Genomic DNA, 23,696 nt, shown 5'->3' on the forward strand with positions numbered 1-23,696 from the left:
TATTATTATTAAATATTATATTATTTTAAAAAAATAATAATTACAAAGAAGTCATTTTAAGTTTAAAATAATTTTGTTTAATTTTATAATCAAGCAACAGGAAGATTTTAATCACAGGTTCTCTCTCCACCTCTCCCTTTCTTCCCCTCCTCCTTCTTCTCTGCCTTTGTTCTCTCTCTCTTAGCACAATATTTCTTTCTTTAGCCTTAATTGATTGAATAGTCATTTTTTTTATTATATGATTTATCTATTTCCCCCTCCACAATATTTTAAGTCATTGGTCAAATTATTATTTCATAAATTATAAATTTTCTATTTATATGATTCCCTCTGATATATGATGAACCCGCAATACCGATACAGACATAGTCAGTTTTATTACAAAGATGTTTCTGAGATAGGAAGTAAGAAATAATATGATGAAATCGGATGCCAAAAAAATATAATATCTAACATCTGTAGAAACCGACAAAGAAATTGTTAATAACAACATTAATAATGAGGTGTATATGCCGATACCACAAACGTTACCGATAAATCTCACTTCTACTGATTACTTTCCAAACTTAAATATACGAAGAATTGTATATTAATATTTCAATTGTCATTATAACTATAATTATATCATCTATATTTTCGTAATCTATATTTCAACTAACCACACCTGTATCATTATATTGAAGTAAGTATAATAAACTGGTAAATTTCCCCTTTCATATTTCCGAGTCCGAAACATTTATTTTTTTACTGGTTTGATTTAGTTTTTGAGAACAATACACCGATTCTTTATACAATCAGTTATTCTTAGTTATTTAAAAAAAATTGATTTGAACTAGTTGTTGTTGTTGTCTGGGGCTTAAGGGCGTAAAACCCTGAGGTCATCAACGCCCAGCTTCGAACTAGTTCCAGCTATTAAGTAAATAAGATAGGGTGAAATAAAATGTTTACTGTTTACGTACAGAGGGTACAATCTATATTCCTACTTTTATAAATAGTTAATAATTTCATAAAGTATTAAGATTATTATTGTTATAATTAATAAATACAATAATAAATGCGGAGCTCTGGAAAAGATAAACTGTCAAAAGAGAAATGCTAATAAGTTAGTGGAAAGTGAGAGGGCGACTTGGCATTTTAAGTATGCAAATCTGGGTTATACATAGTCAATATAATATGTTATACTCCTAGTCGAGAATTAGGCTCATATAGTCTCGGCCTTAGTTAACTGTTAAATATTTGATTATTTTAATAAGTAATTTGGAATATAAAGTAAATTTTTAATTTTTAATTTAGTGGAATAAATTAAAATCCTATTACATTTAGATCGTTGCTATAAAATTGAAATGAAAGCAGAGATCCAGCTTTCAGTAAGAAAGTATCGGACATCTGAAGAAGCTAACATAAAAAGTTCAAAACTATGTAATGAACTATGCAGTAAAAGTGTTAAAATATGCAAAGAAATTATTATGATATGAATTTTTTTTTTTGGCTGATGGAATAAAATAATTAGCAACATGTATGTTTTTATAAAATAGGTAATGAATTAACTAGAAAATAATGTATATTGCTCAGTTGAAGCAGAGTACCAAACCTTATAGAAATTCTGCTTATCCATAGGCAACAAATAATTAAAATTTTCTGTCTTTCTGTTGCATTCATCAGACGAATATGAAACGAATTCCTGAACTGGTAGTTATGGTATCGCTCCACTCACTAATAGCGTAACGACTTGAACTCGATTAACCCCTTCCCTTAATAGATGATGTAACTAACCATACCTCATAGTCTCCACCAGTAATTTTTTATTTGTTTCCCTACCAATGGTATTTAAAATGACTACCCAGGACTTCAAATCATATCTGCAACACTATTTCTTATTTGCCATGCCTCAATCCTTCTAGAACCAGGAAGCTACTGCGCACTCGAAGAAAGGCAGACTTCCGGTCCGGGACCTTATTAAAAACGACTTACTACCGCCACCCAAGGCGACAGCAAAAACTGGCCGGACTATGACGGACAATTAGGAAGCCGTCAAAGGACTCGGGCGAAGAAAGGACACGGCTAAACTTCTCCTTAAGGATAATGCAGGCCGGCGATGCGGGTCGTTTAAGAAATATTCCATATTAATGAGAAAGTGTCCTGAGATTATAAGGACATTTAGGGGAGGTAATATCTGGGCATCTGGCGGCTCTTTTGTATAAGAAAATACAAAGAAGTAATGATGGTTCATAAATAATTACTGGTCATCTGAACTTGAAATTTTGTACATCTCCGGAGTATGAACTGAACAAAAAAAAAGTATTTATGTTATTTTAATTCATAATTAAAATATAAGATAATTAATTTACAGATATTGACACAAAAAATGTCAACCACAGACTTAAAGTGTATTTTAATAGCAAATAATAATAAAAATATTGCTAATCACTTACACTGCTATAAAATATAAATTATAAGGAAAACCCCTTATGGGGGAGTCAAATTAATTTAAGTTCGTTCCGAAAAATATCAAATAATCATAGTAGATTATGAAAAATTAATCATAGGAGATGCGCTATCAATATGTAAAAATATTTTTAAGATTAAAGTTGGGGTATGTCTGTCAGGATAAATACGTTATTATATTTCATAAATATGCAGGTCAAAATTATTAAAATGAAATTACTATCAGTCTCAGGGTATGCCAAGGAACAAAATTTAACAGTTTTTGTATTTTTGGTTAGTGGGAATTTTTTCGACATTTTATTTATGGTAACAAAGATCGCACTTCAGAATTGACATTGATGCCGTAATATAGCTGAAGGCGTTAACAGATGATGCGCTGTAAACTGAGGTGTTCCATCTACTCGTCGCCTGGAAAACGTTAACTGAACAATTTACAAGAAGGCTTTGGTTGCAGCTGAGGATATAATTTAATGTATTGGATGAACCGGTCATATATAGTATATTGCATAGTTACCCTAAATCACAATGTTTCCTATTTTCTTCAACTAGATGATACAAATTGACGTTAGATAACAATGAGCAGAAAGAGGGCTGTTACATGAACCAACTATATCCCGGAGGCTCCAGTGAAATGGACATGAGTTACGTAACTATAATGGGGATCTATGCATCGAACAGATATCCTACTTCTAGTACTCATCATTTCAGTTCAAAGGATCAGTGACCCTTAGACGTGGTTCTAATGTTATGTCATTAGGGTGCATGGGACTGAATTTATCCTTAGACAACGGACAATGGCATCAACAAGACGTCAAAACATGGTAAATGGAATAATATGGTTAATTTGTATTTGAGAATATCGTACGTAATTATAACTGTTTAAATACATTCGAGTAACTTTTTATTGCATACAAGTCTAGCAAGCCTATACTTTTTCTTATCATAGGAATCAATTGGATCAAACTATAGAGCAGTAATAGAGGTCTCAAGATGAATTAAAAAAATATGCAAACTTATTTAATTTTTCTTGCACGTGAACAAAATTTCGGTTGTTTCTTTTTTTGGACCTGGGATATTAAATGAGTAGAAGATGGATTTTAATTAGTTACAAAAAATTAGGATTAAATTAAATAAAAGAACAGAATATCGAATTAACAACGAAATTGAAAAACGAAAGTAATTATAAAAAAAGGTGGAATAAAAACTAACTTCATATTCTGAGTCAGGGTCCAAAATAAGCCTTTTACAAAAATCTCCAACTATAACCAAAAATTAAAATATTTCTCACTTGCTGAAGAGATTAAATTTTTTCACATATCACCAGAAACCGTTATTATTTTTTTTTAAACTTTAATCTAATTAAAATGTATTGATACTGTTGGAATGACAAATTTTCTCTCATCCTGATCTTAACAACAAAGTATGCATTAGCTAGATTTTAAGGCAATATACAATCACTGGAATATATTTAAATAATTATAGATATTACAATCAGGAGTTGTTATAATCACATACACTGAATAAGGATTATAGGTCTATTATTAACAACAGAAACGGACCTAGCTAAGCACTATCTAAATGAATTAAACCCCATGTTAAATGAATTAAACAGAAATAATAAATATGATGTCCCTAACTCATTAGAAATGACAAAAAAAATATCAAACAAAATAACTTTTGATTACAAAAATTTTGAAATATTTAGTTTGGATGAAAAATCCTTATTTACTAGTTTTCCTACAAAGGATTGCTTTAAGTTTATAGAAGATGATTGGGATATTATTAAAAGAAATACAACCATTAAAAAAAAAAATTATCTATAACTTATGTATAAAATAAAATTATTTTAAATACAATGGATAGTATTATAAGCAACTACAAGAATAACCGATGGGAGAGGAGATTTTATAAAAATATAAAACTTGACGTTAAACCTTTATTATTAAAAATTAAAATAGATGATTTACTAAGCATTATAAAAAAAGATAGCTAGAAAAAACAGTATTAATAGGTAAATACCGTTAATAAAAGAATATTATTCGCATTGGAAAGACTAGTTAAGAACTTAATAAGACTCCTAGATATAGGCATAACATGTGATAATAGTGGTAAATTAAAGATCTACTTGATGAAAAAATTGGTCACAAATAATCGATTATTAAATTCTTGCTCAAACCACCCTTACAAAAAGAAACTAAATGAGGCAATAACCTAATAAAACTATTAAAACAATTTTGATTTAAAAAATCCACAATTATTAGAAACAGTTAATCACACTAAAGACAGGAAAATAACAGAGGCTATACTCATAACTAAAATATACAAGTCAATTTTAAAACCGATAAAAATAACTTCAGTGCTTTTTAAACTGATATCATAAATAAATTAGAAATATAAAATAGTTAACCATCTAGATAGGATTATATTGCATAATAGTAATTTAGGAATAATGATTTTGTTACAGTGTTTAAGTACAGAACTTTATAGAAATTTCGTCTTCGTAAAAAATAGAGGTAGAAAATTTAAGACTGGTTAAGTTATCGACATTATCAGTTTTACTTAAAATAATGATCATTACTATAAGTTTTAAAAAAACAAAAAACATTTTGCTTATTTGAAACATATAATTGGAATTTTGAATTTTTTTGTAGACAGCATAAGTATTCTTGTGTTTTCATAAGGTGGACTAAATAAGGAGAAAAGATAATGTATCAAAATTAATATTACAGAAAATGGTAAATTAAGGTGAATTTATTCTATGTGGTGACGGCCCGAAACATTGTTATGGACAAATGAAATAAATTAAAGAAAATTATGAGTGGAAAAATTGTTTACTTGATCTCATTAAATAATTGCAGAACTCTTACTGTCTGTTTAACCAAACTTTATATATCATAATTCAAAACTGTAACTATTTTACACGTGGGACAATCTTAAATAATCATTATAACACTAAGTGAGAAAAATAAGAATCTGTACCACTACAACACATCAAGGGTTAGTACTTAGTAATGTGGTATTTTTTCTTGAACAAAAGACAAGCAGGTTATTTGTTCTAGACACTCAACCGTCATATTTTTCCACCATTAAGGGCCCCCAATTAATAGAGACTGGATGTGGTTCAGAACACACAGCGTTGACTCACGGCTGCAGAATAAATAATTGTCTACCACTGTCAGCTTCCTGCCGAACCCGGTTTCTTGGAGGTAGTAGCAGAACCCCTTACTCATTGAGCTACCCTGCTCCCGAATAACAATGAGGATTATTATTTCTTAGAACACAATAAATTTAATTAAAATCCCGTTATGTCTCACGTTCCGTTGTACATTAGTAATATAATATAAAGATAACTCACCTTTTATCGTATGAAGGAGGAGGTGTTCGCTATCCTGGTCGACCCTTACTATGAGGCTAGGCCTAGGGGGTGGTGGAGGTTGGAGTGGGAACAGCCTGTGATCCGATGGCCCTGTGGTCCAAGAGAAACAACCGAGAAGCGTGTGCTCCTCAGGGTCCAGAAGAGGTGGAGGTGGTACGTACTGTTCGGGTGTCCAGTCGAAGGTGAACGTCGTCGGCTGTTGAAAGGAAACCCCGGAGCCAGGGGTGGGTGGGGTAGTAGTCACATAAGGACTAAGGTCTTGGTGAAGAATATCCGGCACCTTCTGGACGGTGGTGTCCGACCAAGGAGGGCTGGGGTTCCACTGTTCCATCATCTCCGCGGGGTCCAGGGTCGTCGCTGCTTTGGTCACCAGGAGTCTCGACCTGCCTAGGCTTTGCGTCGAAGACAAGAGGACGGTGCCACCTCCGCTGTCCAAGTCCACGATAGAAGCTGGCGAACTTCGCGGGGATGGTTCAGCCTGTTCGTGGTGAACGCTGTAGTCCACTGGTTCGGGTACTTCGCTCCTTCTGCCGTACCTAAGTAAGAAGAAAAGTAATTGCAATTATTGTATAAGCCGATAGTTCTTCCTATAGGGCATTCAATATTAAAAGTGTATTAGCAGTTTAGTGAATCAGTAATTTGTGGTAAAGAAACAGGAAAGTAGTCAACAGCGTTTTTCTTTTTTGTTTCATCATAGTAAATACAAGATTTATTTATTACTATTATCGCAAGATGAAAATAAATGCTAATGGACAATACATGGAGTGATACAAAGTGAATGTGGAATATAAATAATGAAACGACAGTCTACTCCTGTTCTTAACCCATTATTTCTCTCTAATAAGTGTGACATTATTATTCGGGTACTTAACATATCATAAACTTTTCCCTGGCGTAGAATTCCTACGTGCCCAAGGATAACCCTGATTTTTCTTTTTTTAAATAAACACAAAAATAACGAACTAGACGACCTCTGGGACCCTTATCTAAGGATCCGGGACACACCCAGAGCAGGCGGTAATTAGCTTTAATGACAAGGAGCACAGGAGCCTTTGGGCAAAAATACGGTCCTGCTCCGGGGATAGAGGATCAGATAGCGCAGCGCTACTGGTCCCACCACCTCCTTCACTAACGCCATCCTCATTTGTTCCTCTATCTACTAATGAATCCCTACTGATTCCCGCTCTGATTTTTCTCTTCCTATTATTCCCATTCGATTATAAAGTATTTAAAGGCGTTCCAATTTTTTTAATTACGAAAATTATCTCTACATCTTTTCTTCTTCAATGCATTGGGAAGGTAGAGGCAGTATTTTAACATCTGTAAGATAAAAAATATGTTCTGGGACTCCTTTTATTTAAAGTGGTTTGAAATATATTTTATTTGTTAAAAGGTGTGATGAACCATTTTGAGTTTTTAAACCACAGTTACCAAACTAATATTATGTTAACATATATTTAATTTATCCTTAACGCGATTTATGTCGTTAAAATTATTTGTCTAATTTTTATATCAAAGCATACATTCAATATAATGCATTTATTTGCATGAAAATGGATTATACAAAATAAAATAAAAAAAAGAAATAATAAAAAAAGAAATGAATTCAGAACATTTAAGCATAAGATAAAAAATATAACTCTGGGCCCCTTATTCCCACATATGGCGCAGAGGGTTAAATTGAAAACGAAGTATGTAAATTATCTTTTTACATACAAATATGTTTCCAAAATTTTGGCCTAAATAAAATTAAACAGCACCATTGTCGAGTTAAACCACAATTATCCTTAGAGAGGTCGAGAATGCAGGAAAATAAGAAAAAACAGTGGAAAGTAAATTATGGCATGAGCACATAGGAACATCGATTCAGCTTCGGCGTCGGTTCGATTTCGGCTTAGACATGTTGAATTTTATTTCGTGACGATTCGATGAAAAAATCTCCTCTATTCCACTCTAGATCGGTTGATTACCCATAAGATAACCTCGTGCCTCTCCACACCCCGTATTTCAAAATGTCCTAGTAGGAGAGTAAAAAAAAAAAGGATAAACTAGCCTTTGCTTCCAATATTTTAGTCACACAAAGACGGGAAAACGGAATCATCACTATCGCATTTGTCATTGGCTTTTGTATTTTTTTGGGACAGCCCGGTTACATTTTATCTAAAATTATATATATCTGTAAGGTGAATACCATTTCCGTTTAACGTCAAATTATTATCAGGCATTACACATTTAAAAAGTTTTTTCTTTACCAGGGATTATGCCTCTACCAACAACAAGAAGAGTTGAATTGCATTTTGAAAAAATAATTATGTTAAGCATTCATTAATTCGTAGAGAAACATTCAAAACTGTTCTCTTGTTACGTTTAGAAAATGTAAAATAGCGTATTTTATTTCTGAACTACAGACATAATAATTGGAATTCACTGAAATAAAATCGTATCATGACGAAACGTTTTCAAATCGTTAGTTAATACGTTGTTAATGGACAGTTCGACTATATATCAATATCGATAGTAAGTGAACCATGAAGGACTTTAAAAAAACAATGTGTCGATACTGTAATAGAACTCTGTTGTATTATCCTCAGTACCCTTTCAGAAATTAATGGCCAAAACACGATTCTGGTCAATAAAAGTTAAGGTCGCGAAACATTCTTCTGTCTCTTCGATGCAGTAATACTTCGAAAGCTCATCTTTTTTTTAAAAGGATGTAATTTATATTTGTTATACTCTTGTAACGGTTGTGGTTTCGATAAATAGGGTTGATTTGATTTAGATAGATTGCGGGTTTACAATTTCTTTATTATTAATCGTAGGTTTATCTTCATAGAAAGAAGTATTGAAATTATTATGAAATATTTACATTTAGCCCAAAAGAGAAAGACTAAGTGTTTCTTTTATTTAATGATGTATTCCTCTGTCACTAAACACTTTTTTCTTTCCCAATATTTGGGCTTGGTCAGAAAGTATTTAGAATATTTAATTAGGCGTTCATCTTTTATTGTCCATGCCTGTTTATTTTTAAAAGAAGTCTCAATTTTGATTTTTAACGCTACAAGAAATGTTCAAAAAGCCGAAGAGTCCCGTAGAAATACTTAAAATTTTGTAAAAAGTGCTCAACTATAGCCTGCGAGTACGTTCACCCGGAGTCTTCAATTTAATGAATACTCGCCTTTCATGGATACATATCATTAATCAATTTTGAATACTGTTGAATATTAATCGAACTGCTTTTGGATTCACCATCTTTTATATTATTCCATATGGTATGTATAAGAATTAATTAGGAAGTTCTCCAACGTCACATGGTGGCGAGCAGGCCTGTCATCAAGGAAGAAGTAAGAGGAAAGACAAAATCCCTAGAGCTCGAAGTTAAACTAAAAGCGATAGAGATAATACTGTTGATTTGATTTGAGCCTTTCAACATTCTTTCTGGTCTAAGATAGATTGATTTCTAGTATGAAATGCATATTTTTAAGTAGAAATTAAAAGAATTGGGTTGGGCCGTCCATAGCTCAAATGGTTAGGCCTAGGTCTATCGTTCTGAGATCAGGGGACGACGCCGGTTCGAATCCGGCCTGAAGGCGTTGACTTTTTTCATTAAGTGGTGGTCCACAAAATGAAAAACTTGACCCCCACTGTGGTTATGATAGGTTGGCCATATGTAGATAACTAGGCAAACATCACCTTCGCTGTAGATTTTCTTTTAAAAAAAGTTATATCAAAGGTTTTTAGTTATATTTGAAGAATGATACTGACCTGAAATGCTCGTGGGCCGCGAGCGGTTGGTGGGGGGAATGGTGGTGGTGGGGGGATTGGACCTGGTGGTGGTGGTAGGGAGGGAGAGGCGGGGGTGGCTCCTGGTAGAGGGGCTGGTGGAAGTAGCTCCCGCTGCTCCCCAGCCGCCCCCCTCCCGCCCCCTCGTACCCCAAGCCGTACTGCAGCTTGGACTGCACCGTGTAGTAGTGGTACAGCCAGCTGTTGTTCCGCATCACTCCTGCCTCACTCTCACTGCAACAATAATAAAGATCATTAATTATGTTATCGATTGAGGAAAGTGTTGATGGCATAACAGTAATATTTTATAGTATAGGAAGATCATTACTTAAAGACATGCAGGAATAAGGTCAGGGTGGCGGTCAAAGAAGATATATAAAGTAGCCGAAAAAAAATTAATAGTGACCAAAGTACTCGTATTCAATTATATATTACCTTATCGTAATATTATACTACAAATATCCATTTCTGATTATTCTTGCTATGGATCAATTTTCTGTTATGCCACTGTAACAGGCTACCCATACCTTCATTCAGGGTAGGATCTTCTAATATTATTTCGCATATATATTTTCCCCACGCAGTCCTTCCACTGGGTTCGGGGTCTCCCTCTCCTCCATCTTCCTGGTTGTTCCCATTACAGTCTCTTCGTCCACCTACGTTCTAGCATCTGCTGACAGTGCCCATGCCAAACGTTAGGTACTAATAAATATTTTTTCTGTTATTTTGTGTACCCTTTTTTACCACTACCCGTACTTTCTTCATTCAATTTAATCGTAATAAACATAAATATAAATATATAAAAAGAGATAAATATAACAAATAAAAATTAATCAACAAAGTATAGGAGAAAGATCTGACACAAGGAATAAAAAAATAGATCTTATAACAAACATAAAGAGGTTTGTGGAAAGAGAATAAGCGCTGCGAGATTGGAAGCGAAAAAAGGGAAATTTAAGAAAGATTTTACGCAATCAAGAATTTTTAAATGATGTTTATATTACAAAACACCTTTATATACCTTTAGATATTACAAAACACCTGAATAACAAGAATAGAAATATGTTAACTGTACAAGAATTCCTACTGCTTATTATTTTTTTAAAATTTTTTTTGGAGCGGAATACAGTGAATTTCAGGTAGGGATCAAAGGAGTTGACAAATACAAGGAGGGCAATAAACATATGAAGAAATAAAACTTTTTTTCTTTTTAGAAGAAAGGTGCCAGAAAAAAGACCATGGGAAACAATCCTTCAATATTCTCAACAGGCCCTAATTGCAACAAGTTGCCATTGTGAACCGAACAGTTGTAGTTAAAATGAGACTGTAAGGAGAGAAGAAATTGACGAGTGCGGGTAGAAGATAAGGTGTTGAGAATAATAAACCACTTTTACTATGATAATGAATCTACAATGATAGACTGCGGAACGAACCGGAAACTAGAGCAATGTGATTCTTTAGAGATAACGTTATGATCAAATATGAGTTCAAGGTTTGATACGGATGGTATTGAATTTTAGAGTTGATTAGGAATCATATAGGTGGTAAACATGTCGTGCATTCGTCAAATCTGAATAACTGAAATATAACAATGACCTAATTATTATTAATTCATTAGAATAGATGTATATAATCTTAAAGATCTTTGTTAAAATTATATTCTTACTGTTGGGTAATAAAGACGATACATAGCTTTGAATTTTTCATTCCCTTATAGACAAGTAATTTTGAAATATTTTTTTTAAAGTATTGGAGATGTTTATTTAACAGTGTATGTTTAAGTATTGGTTGAAGGTTTGGTACCTATAGCCTGTTTTCCATAGGTTTAATTTTAGTACAGAGAGAATTTCACAGATTCTATGTCGATTAATGGTTTCGTTTTGCAGCTCTCATATTCACTAGTATTTGTTTAATTTTATATATATTTCTCAGCAATTAAATTAAAAGGTATATTACAAAGTTATAACATTCAGCTCTTTTGATTTGGAATGAAATTTACACATTAAATAATATTAAAAAAAAAAATTAAATAAAGCCTATAAACAGACTACGGAGATTATATGGAGATTTATGACCATAGAAAATTGGAGGGATTTTTATTTTTAGCAGATTTTGACACGTTTTATCAAACAAAATAATATAAAATTACAATGTTGGTTAAGATTTTCAATTTCTATAAAAATAACTTTTTATTTTTACTTATTGTACTAATTTTCAGTCAATCTACTTTAATGAACTAGAATGAGTTTTAAAATTTTAATTTATAGAGAACTTTTAAAATATTCCTCATTTTAAAAAAGAACTATTAACGAGCGATCGTGCTCGGCACAATCTCTTATTTCAGGTACTAGCGGACCATACTTCGCAGTCTCCTTTTAATATCTGACTGGTAAGGTATCCGAAGGTTCACCGATGACCCGGCGGGTGGCCCCGAGATACGGCGGGGGAGGAAGCGCCGAAACAAGAGCGAAGATACGACGTCGTGTCCGAGATGGTAGATGCCTTAGCCACTCGACCGTGTCGCGCTCTAGCTCATAACTTTCTAAACATCTTTTAGGGGGTGTTGAATAATATCTGGACTTTTGGCACTTTCACTGACGCCTATCCACTCTTTTGCGCGACTTCCTAGAAGTGATTGCCGTAAGGTGGTGAGAAATATGGGTTCGGGGAAATTTCAGATTCAGTTGATAAAACGATACTTAAATATGAGTTTAATTCAGCCAGATAATTTTGATTCATAGATACAACTTTATAAAACATTTAAAAAGTTCTTCTCGCGAAGAATCAATTATGAATATAAAATATTTGATGGGTATTAAAGTAGTGTCATCTTAGTAACCTAACATCAGAAACGGTACAGTTCCGGAGCGAAATCAGCCTGCGGAGGTTGAAATGTTGTTCGTGGTGAACCCTCGGAAACAATCTTTACCTTCCCTTTCTGGCTAAAACTGGTTGGTAAAATATAGGATAACCACCCTGTCAGAGTGGTTATGCCAGAAATAGTCAGGTTGTGAAGAACATAAAAATAAACTATTTACTCCTTCGTAAATAGAAGACGACAAAAGCAGTGTTTGACGTAAAATGAAACAGACCTGGAAGTGTAATTTATAATTGCATTTGTTTAAAAGAACCAAAAATGAGTTGAAATGCATTTAAAAGAATATAATAAAATTATAATAAAATTTATATATTTCAATTTCAACATATCAAAAACTATCCATGTTTTTATTAATTGACAATTAAAATCAATATTATTTTCCTGATTGTGGATAGGTTTAGTTCCACATTTTTTTATATGATAAATTTACTTTTTCCTGTTAGTATGATTCATAAACTCATAATGACTGGGAGTATATAATATAACCCCCTTGAACGGTTTGCTCAAGGCTTAAGATGCAATTAGCACCTCGTTAAGAACAGAACTATGATTTAAGCGGTATATATATATTTTTTTTTTTAATTGTTACCATAAGGGACTCTATTCAATTTTTTTTTTTTATCTCATTTTATGAGACTTCAAGAAGAACTAAGACGAATGGAGACCGATAGCTTTGTCTAAAATTTGTAGGGATCACGAACCATAGAATTTTAAATTGAAGTTCTAGATGGGAATTAATATTTTAATGTAATTTATCAAAATGAATGTAATTCTTAGCATGGATGTTTTCAGTGTATCTGTTTGATAAAATGAAACAACCACTCATTTAATGCAAAGTAATACTAAAGATAATCAGAATTAAGTCCTTAGCCTTTTCATTGATCGCTACCAGTAATGAATCATTAAAAATTATGGAAGAAAACACCTTAATAGGAAATTTATTTCTAATATAATATATAAAGATCTTAATATAGGTCTGTAATTTTTTTTTAATCATTTTTGAATAGTAATTGTTAACCTCTACCTTCCTTCCTCCTCAAAAATTATGAAAAAACAAACATTCAAAATTACAAGATTCCTCAAGGATTGCATACCGAGATCATTTAATCCCAACTTTTTTCGTTGTTGATGTTTCATTACCTCCTCGGAGGTCCCAATCGTTAGCTTCCTTTTTTGTCAACCCATCACTGTTATTGAATTCTCATGAGTAGGCGCTTTTCTTCTTGTACCACTAATGGTGTCTAAATTAACGACGTCTCAAATAGAGCTAACTGTGAAGTTCTTTAAAGAAAATATTAAATAGTATCTCTTTGAAGCAAAGTTAAATTAATTGGACTACATTACACAACTATACTATAATTCCTTTTATTGAGGTGAAGATAGTTGACCGTAGATATATAAGAGATGTTGGAAGAGTTCAGGATAGTTTAGCAGGAATCTGCCTATAACACCCTGATGAATACCTGAATCTGGTCGAACGTCGGCCCAAATAAATAATTCTTTGGTTTCTTTTGGTTTTTTTCTGCTGTCCACACCTCCCCCTCCCCGACCATCTTCTCTTGATTTATTTTATTATTATATGATTTTTAACGATTTAGATGTTAATAATTTTACTTAAATAAAACAGTAGTTTTTTTTAATGAAAAATGATAGATGTTCTTGTAATTAAAACATTGTCATATACAAGGAGCTAATGGCAATTCGTTTAGTGAACTAACGCAGACAATATGGTTAATTTTTCAAAGATTTGTAATTAAGAAAAAGTGTTTATAAGAGAAGAATCGTTAGTATATATTATATTACATTGCAAATTATAGTATCTGGCTAATATTAAACCATACTATTGTAACCCGAATAAAACGAAATACGAGCATCTAATTTTTGAATTGGTATTGAATGTTCTTTTCTTTTAATAAAGCTTTTTTAATTATTCATGATTATTTTTTTTTACAATTTACGTTTGTAATTCATTTTTAACTTTTTGTTGAATATTATGTTTTTGTGAATGTATACAATCATTTAGATTACTCCTTTATTTATTTTTTACTAAGCAGTTGATAAATCGTGAATTTTGTCTTAATTATAATTTCAGCTGTGGAATTCATAGATTTTTGTTTCTCCATATTTTTATTGTATAAGAGATAGAAAACAAAATAATAAAAGATATATAAGTCAAGTTTTACCAGGCTATTAATTGTATAATCATCTGTTACCTGGAAGCGATAATAAATAATTTTAAATACATGAGTAAAAAAAACCATTAAAATCTTCAGACATTAATTTAATTTATTTCTATTTAACATATTTATTTAAATATTACAGGTTCATCTTTGTTTTTTTTTGTTTTTTTCTAACAATATTACAAATGTTTTAAGTGATATATTTTATATTAAATTTAATTTAGTTGTGTTATCAATTTAAATATATAAGTAAAAAAAACACATTAAAATGTTCATATATTGTTTTAATTTTTTTTCTGTTTAGTATTTTTATTTAAATATGACAGGTTTATCGTTGTTTTTTCCCCCCTAACAATATTACAAATGTTTTACGTGATATTTTGTTGTCCATTAGTTTGTTAATATGATATGAAGAATGAAAATATAAGCTCATAAGAGAAGACAAGCCATTATGTCAAGAACCTTTCGTGGATAATAATACCCATCCCAGGAATCACCTGAAATCCTTGATTATCATTGTTTATTAGGAAGGTGCCAGGGCATGTGAGATCGTTAATCGTGGGCAGGCTCTGAGTTTATCAACAGTTACCGTCGGACCATTCGTCAGGGCTGTTCCCACGGCTTCAGGTACACTCTGACACCGCCATTGTTGCAGCTCCTGCGTCTCTATTAGAGGAGAGGTCCTTTTAATCCGGTGAATGGGAGCGGGGCCAGAAAAGAAAGAAGTCGAGGTTTCATTGATGCCGTCCTCATGAGCTGCAATCAGCGGTTCTTGCCTCTCCATTACCAGGTGATTACGGTGCACTTTACAGGCGATTAGAACTGTCTCGCTGGAGAGGTATGCGGCGAAGAACCTGATGGCCTCCTCCCATTAATGTCCTTCTGTCAATGGCACCGCCTCAGGGATGATGTGAATAGAGGCCTTGCAGTAAGTTAGAATAATAATATTCTCATGGTTTTGATACTATAGTAATAATTTAGAGTTTCGATGAAGGCATTAAATGTACTTCCTTAGAAATACTTGCTAAGGTGCGGCAACCGTTTGATTAATGTAGAATGCTACGGTGACAAATTTATTGAGCTGGTTATCCAAGAATATGGCGGATTGACAACAGAAGGTAGAAATTCAGATGAGGAGGACAATCGAAGAGGAAGGGTTATAGCCCGAGTGCCCTCTTTTGGTCCTGGAACAGCCTCGAGAGGCAAATAAGGGCGAGTATCCAGTTAGGCGGGAGCAGCTCGTTTGGGGACCGATCGAGAAATATGGGAAGGATATCTTGACAATAATGGCTCTAGGCCGCTGTCGATATTCACAGGATGGTACAGGAATAAAATTACCGTTTCTGATCCAATACGTTGTCTGTAAGAACCCTACTGGCTTGGTTTGTAAGGCGGAATACCACACTGGTTAGGATAGACAAGGATACTCACAGTAAAACTGTATAAATAAGAATTACAAGAACTTCCGTTATCTAAAAAATATTCTTTCTCAGATTTCTTAGTATGAAAGGAGTAAATAAATTATTAGTAGTTGAAACGTTTTAGCTTCAAATAATATCCCATTTCGTAAATGTTCCGTCCTTATTAGGAAGTAGATAGCAGTAGTAATATATACTCACAATTTTGATGGCTTGAAAATGAAAAATATTTGTTCAATCTTTTTAATATAATACAATTAATAAGCGAATAATCCAGTAATTGAAGACATGCGTTGAGTTATTTTAGGAAAAATACGTTTTTTTACATGTAAAAGTAATGAAATTTACTTTTCTACATAGTACATTATTTTATTTTGCAGAGATTGAATTATATTAGTTTCCATAAATTGTAAATTGAGTTTTCCTGTCTAAAATAAAAAAATAACAAAAAAAAAACACTAAATTCGATTGTTCTCAAATTTATGTTTTTGTAATATAACACTTTCTTCCACTTACCTCTTCAATTATAATATGTGCTACTTTCTATAGTTGTACTACTTTTTTTTTGTTTTTACATTAGTTTCATAATTTACTAAGTACTGTAATGCTCTTCTTTTTTCAATAATTCCTTCTATGTCTTCTATATGAATATTATTAATTAGAGGAATTAGAATAATTAATTTCAAAATCAGCCAAGCTATTAAATCTCATGTGATTTAACTGATTCTGGAAGAAATCCTTTTCTTTCATGATAATCTAGAACTAAAAGGGGTCACGTGAAATTGGCTGGTTTTGGAATTCAACGCCCAAAACGAAAGCTACTAAGATTTATAGATATATTTTTATTTTTGTCACTATTTGTTAAGAACTAATAAATCTACTTAGATAAGCAAGTGAATTTAATTATATTGATGTGATTGAAGTAAATAATTAAGCGAATTAAGGTTATAGTTCGTAATCGTGAGTCAATTGAATATAGAAATCACTATGTCCTGTTAGTTTATACTATTATTATTAATTTAAATTTATTAAAAATATGAAATTTACATTGATATTTCAATGTGTGTAGTTCTGTATGTATGAATAAATTGATGAACTACCTTTCAGTTTTAAGAGTTTTAAAGATCGAATACACTTTTTAATGTATAAAATGAAATACGAAATAAATACAATGAATACACGTGTATATTTTAAGAAGTTACTAAATAATGAAAAGTTAGAAAATAAATTTTGTATGTCCGTATTAGATCATTTTTGCTACAAATAAAAAAAAAAAAAAAAATTAAAATGTATGTTTACTTACACCTACACTTTGTTAACACACACATACTCATGTTTACAATTAGCCCTATAGATAAGGCTAGCTACCCAGGAGGTGTGCGAAAGCCTCATTAGCCCTTCAGATATCGAATACACTTCCAGGTAATCGACCTACCCAATCGAAAGCATAATTAAAGTCCATCTCCTGGAGAGGTAATTAACTGCTATTGGCTGCTTTAGCGGCTCCAGGAATGTTATAATTCCAAGTTCGAATATCGATACCTCCAGATAGCTATCGCAACAGACCGGAATCATATTCGCGCCTGAAATTGGCAATATTTATTGTCTATCGGCCCAATTTATCTATTTCACAACAGTTCAGTGTCTGGCCGTTCTAGAAGGTTTTTTATTTTTTAAGTGAAATATTGTTAAAGAAACGATAAGGTCGGTGTTAATATCCTTATTAACTTTTGGTCCAGTCATTTATTAAAACAGATATTTCTGCCAGGTGAAATCTCAATCGTTTTAAATTATGTTGTTTCATCAATAGCCAAAATTATAAACGGAGAAGAGTTATGTTCCTCTTTCTATTATCAAGATTATGTTGCTTAATTTTTTTTTCGAATTATGTTTAATATTAAAAAGGATATAATCTTGTAAATGTAATGAGGAAGATTGAATACTCTATCTTCTATCATTAATTTAGGACAAATGTGTCTTAAGATCGCGTCGAGAGGTGAAAATGTTCATTTACGTCATAATTACAGCTTATTTCAATCAAATCATTTAATTATATCAAAGAATTACTGAACACCATTATAATGCCAATTTAAAAACACAATGTTGTCCAATAATAAACTGTATTTGTCATATAAAATTCGTATTTAATTACTTTTTAAATTTAGTTGAGTGTTAGAAGATGCACAAATTGGACGGCGAATTGATGTAATTGAGGTATATCTAAGAGTAATCGGAAAGGATAAAGATTTTTGAATATTCAATACAGTGTAGGTGAGTGCAAAACTGAAAACCTGGAAAGTAGTTATGAATTCCTTTCATTCTACAACTATCGAATCGATCTAAAGTAATTTAAGAGCTTTTCAGTTGACCGAATAATTAACTGTATAAAATCGATCTTTGTGTATTTAATAAGAACTTCGTGTTGAATAAAGCTTCAATGATCCAATCTTCTCTCAACTTTTTATTAAAAAAGCTTCCGGTTCAGAGGCCATTTTCAAGGAGACAACCTCAATCATTGAATTGACAAAATTCATTTAAATTGTCTAGGTTTTGGAGGCTAATTGCCCTTATTCCATATAAACTATATAATCTCAATACAAAACTATTCTTCAAAAAATGTCAATATTTATATGGTTAATAGAATGGGACAAACATTTTTAATTAATGCAGTGATTAAGAGGAAAGCTGACCCTTTTGTTGACTAGAGATGGGCAAAAATTAGCTGTAGTTGAAATTGCCATAAAATTATCATTTTATTGATAAATAAATATCGTATCCATGATAATTTTAGCTATTAGTTTCATAGTTCATTAGCTTCATAGTAGCCCAACTCTCGTTTTGATGTTGCGAAATTAGATTATTTGATCAATATGACTTGCAATACAGAATTTTACAAAAGTGATGGTTTGTTCCTTAGTGTAGGAATATTTGGGGCACCTTTTTTAAAATTTTATTGTAGAACTGTTTTGGCCATATGAAGAGCCATAGACATTGAACTATATTCTAAAACAATTAATTGTCAATTAAAGAATAACAGTTAATTGTTTAAAATAAAAGGAGCCCTTACTTTTTCCTTTACCTTAAGGTTTTATAGACAAAAGATGGTTTTTCTACTGTTTCGACTTTACCATCTTGTTTACCATTTAAAATCGTTGTTACTCAATTTTGAAAAACAAAAAAGGTTCGTTTTTCTCTTTTTTCAAGGCGTGTTAAAAGCTTTAAAAAGGTAAAAAGAAACACTTAAAAAATATATTTTTATTCGGGAGAAAACATCTGTTCAAACTGCTCTCCTATATAGTCAGAGAAATGTGACATTGTATCTTTCAGTTTCCAGATACAGATATAAATTGTTGTTCACTTCCTAATTACAAAAATTGTTGAATATAAAAAGTGTAAAAAAAAATAAAAAATAAAATAAATAAAAATATAACATGTTAAATACCTGAGTACTTGATTGGTGGCTACAATGAGGGGCTGCTGGCTGTTTTCGAGGTTCTCCTTCACCTGGAGCACGGTGTGGACCCAGAGCCAGTCCCCGGACCTTCGCTGTACCCTCACCAAGAGGATGCAAGACCTATCCTGCTCCGACTGAGTGACTGCAACATAGACAGGGTACATCAGGATAGGGTTGCCTGTGTTCTGATTAGTACTGGCAAAGTATTCCCCAAGAGGTACTCGGACCGTCTCCTTCCCTTTTTTATAGAACTGATTAGCACGAGCTAAATTAGCAATAGCTGCCTAATTAACATTTGTGTTTAATTCAGAGATGAGATAAAATAACAATGGTACGGGCTGCAGCGTATTCAAGTATTTCAATGGGTACTATTCCAAAAATATGTTTATGTAAAGATATTAATCAATATTTTTTTTCTAAAAAAGTATTAACTACAAAAATTAATAAAAAAAAAAATCATAAAATAAAATTCAATGAAAATACCTCCAAAAAATCAACATAATATTTCAGGTACCATTTTACATATTTAATTTAATGAAAAAAAAAATCAGTCCCACTATGACTCATGAAGGGTCTTGGTTAAGTAAACGGGTTCTATTTATTGATCCATGGTTATAATAGGAGGTGATGAAACTAAATAAGAAAATTGTAGCTTTTTATATATTGAATGATGGTGGTATAACGATGAGGTGTCGACCAAGCTTGCCATGTGGTTGATTAGTTTTAATTGAACTCTTATCTCTAATGGCCGGCTTTTCGGAACTATAATCAGCTGAGGATCAGTTGTCTAAAAAAATCTTACTAAAAAAATTATTTAAAGTAAAAACACAAAAGAAATGACAATAAGAATTGTGGGAACGGGGGTGTGACAGGGTTAGTAATTAAAAACACATTTACCAGGGGGCGTGGCCGACCGCCCTTGTTGATTAGTTAATAACGAGCTTAAATAGCCCGGTATCTATTACTACTACTCCGTCTTCTCTTAAAGAGCACAAAAAATAAAAATAGATGAAGAATCATTTATTGAAAATCACAACTCCTATTATCGTTAAAATTTCCTCGAAATAAAACGAAATGGGAAATTAGCTTGTAGTGAAACGTATTACATTCGGAATTTAATTGATTAATTCTGTTTTAGGAACATGAAGAATTTTAATAATAATTTTATTGGTAGCGGACTTTGTCGCAGTTCATAAATTAGTTTAATTTTTTATGTGTTTTAAATTTGAACAACAAGAAAAAATTTCAAAGTGGAAATAAAAACACGAAGCAATAAACAAATATGAATTTTGAAATAGTGGAGAAAATGGTCAGAGAGGAGGGAGGGTGCGGACAGCAAAAAAATATATAAATAAAAAAATACAAATAATTAAAAAAAAATATTTATTCGTGTCGACGTATCGACCTGAATTTCAAGTCTTCATCAAGGAACTTTGAGAAATTCTGGCTAAACACTGGAGTTTTTAACACTACACAACACAAGAGCCTAATGAATGCCATAACAATATAATTCGCGAAAACGATTTGATCGCAAACTACCTGCTCCTTGGGTTACAATAACTGGTATTTCGAATAACTACAAAATATAATATATATAACAAGAACTGGTAGTGGTACCATAACGATAGAACCAATTATTACTTGATGGTACTCATTTGATGGATAATTTAACCTTTTTCAATTTGAATTATAAATTTTTCACTAGGATCCACAGTTTGAAATTTATTGGTGAAAAAACGAAAGAAAGACATATTGGACCAAAAATTTCTAATTCGTTACTTGAACCAACTATTTAGCTGGTTAGTAAACGTTTTAGGACCGCAAAAAAATGTGTTTTCGTATCATTTACAATCCAATATATTTCAGTTTTAGGGGAAAAAAAAATGATTTTTGGTTTACGTCGGTTTAAGGTTTACGACATACTACTAACCTAATTAATATGCTATGGTAATTATTCTAAGCAGAAACTAATGCAGTTTAAGTTCTAATACCATAACTGTTTAGGATTTGTCGTCGAAACAAATATAAACAATTTGTTACTATTTGATAAAGTAACGAATTTTTTATATTTTTAAAATTAGAATTAGCTAATTAGTAAGAATTTTAGAACCACCAGAAATGCGTTTCTAAATAATTTGGTAATGTTCTACGAGAAGGATTTTATGCATCAGTTGTGGACTTTATGTATGAACTATATATTCTTTTGGTATTGCTATTTATTTTCATGTACAAACTATAAGACTAATAGCATTAGTCCATTCTTTATTATGAAACAGAGTATAGTTGTCAAAATTATCAGAATTGCAAGAAAAATTATTGGCTCAAGAAGCTTAGGTAGTAAAATTTCCATTTCAGATTAAAAAGATTTATTTGGCCTAATCGACTGCTGGTTGCGATGAAACCTTTAACAAAGGTTCTTACATGCCAAAACGGGAAGTACGTTTGGTTAAAGCTGACTTTTTTTTTTCGTATGTATCAAGGTCCAAGATCTTTATTGGAAGGAGCTCTTTAATTGTTACTTACCAGTTAGTTTTCATTTCATTCATAAAAAAACAAAACAATAAAATGCACATGGTAATGAAATTAATCGCCAAATGATGACGCTATAACAATTATAGACTGTTAGCTGGATGAGAACAATGCGTGGCTGGAACAGGTGGTATATCACAGGGCTCAGCATTCAGCCCACGTATCGAATTAGTCTTAATAAATGGCCGTCTTTAGTAATTGCCAGTAATGGAGGACCGTCTTCTCGGTTCTGGCTAATTGCTCTAACTGGCCCAGTCTCTACTCAAAGTGGTGTTTCTTTTTGTAGGGCAACACTGATTGTTATAGTCAATGAGAGGTTCAAGGTTGATATACGGACATTGAGTTGGTAATTGCGGGGGGTGTAGGGGAAGGGGTGAGTAATTGTTGTGTTCAATTTAGCAAGAGGGTATTTAGGTTTAAAATCTAACTTCCGCCTCTTATCACGGAAGAGCCTTTCTTACCGGAGTTATTATCCTGACATATGATCCGCATGGAATATTTTCTTCCTTCCTCCTATGTGTATAGGGGAGGAATCGTTTGGATAAATAAAAACCAGGGTTAAGTGAATACATTTTATTTATCAAGATGCATATTTGTGCAAAATACCGTCAATAGGTCTTGAAATTTAAAATAATAATCTTTCTTTTGAAATGATTTTGCTTACTTCTTTTCCCGAATTCATCATTCGGTATAAAATTAATTCATTATCTGAATTCAGAGGCCATATTGGACAGCAAAAAGCGGAGAGGAGGTTGTATTGACGCGCCTAAGAATAGGGCACACAAGGCTCATACACCTTCACTTAATTACAAAGGAGGGTCCATCCAGGAGCCAGAAATGTAACAAAAGACTTACAATAAATCATATTTTCGAAGAATGTGTTTTATATGCGAGAAGAATAGTATCTATTTATTTAATATTATTTTATCTATTATTTATTTTTTAATTTATTTATATATACACTTGAAGATGAGATTAATTTATAAATAAAATGCAGGCGTTGATGACCGGTCGGTTTTACGCTTTAATTTCTAAGCAATCAACCAACCATTATCTGAATTGAACATTAAATATTTCCTCAATTTTCTTGTTTTAATGAAAATATTTTGTCTTAAAACTAACAATTAGCCAAAAAATCGGATTTCTTTTTATCATGATTACGTTTCTAATAAAATATCAATGTTGATTTAAGATGGGGCATTGTGCTTTTGTAAAGGCTACAGACATATACACCTGAGATATATTATTGCCAATAGTTCATTCGATCAGATATAATTATTATATCAGTTTATGGTAACTAGTAAATAGAATTTTTCCCGAACGTTAATGAACAAAAAAACAACAGTTCTTAAGAATTGTTGAAAAAAAGAAGTTCATTACACGAACGAACGAAATGAGTCAGGGAATACCATCCTATTTCGTTCCTTATTATTATTTAATAATTAGTAAAAATAACCAATATGAAAACAACGAAACGTTTTATGAATTTTTTAAAATTTATATATTGCTATTTACATAAAAATACATCATGTAAATTTGATATAAGATCAAAATGGAGTGAAACAGGCATGCAGAGAAACTACCCACTGGTAGTACTCTAATAATATGTCTACACAAGAAGATCTTGATCTTCTTT

At 32.0% G+C, this 23,696-nt stretch overlaps 1 protein-coding gene across 1 annotated transcript in view; it reads right to left on the reverse strand.

Annotated features, from left to right (window-relative positions):
- dysf (dysfusion) overlaps positions 1-23,696 on the reverse strand; it is a 359,371-nt gene that overhangs the window by 9,983 nt on the left and 325,692 nt on the right. Inside the window, exons 8-10 of the mRNA XM_014432053.2 lie at positions 19,520-19,673; positions 9,584-9,835; positions 5,801-6,357 (exon numbers count right to left, since the gene is read on the reverse strand). Of these exons, the coding sequence (XP_014287539.1) occupies positions 5,801-6,357; positions 9,584-9,835; positions 19,520-19,673 (963 nt within the window). The remainder of the gene's footprint in view (positions 1-5,800; positions 6,358-9,583; positions 9,836-19,519; positions 19,674-23,696) is intronic.

This window comes from Halyomorpha halys, unplaced genomic scaffold (assembly GCF_000696795.3).
Source record: "Halyomorpha halys isolate HHAL.00 unplaced genomic scaffold, Hhal_1.1 Scaffold1023.1, whole genome shotgun sequence".
Lineage (NCBI taxonomy): Eukaryota > Metazoa > Arthropoda > Insecta > Hemiptera > Pentatomidae > Halyomorpha > Halyomorpha halys.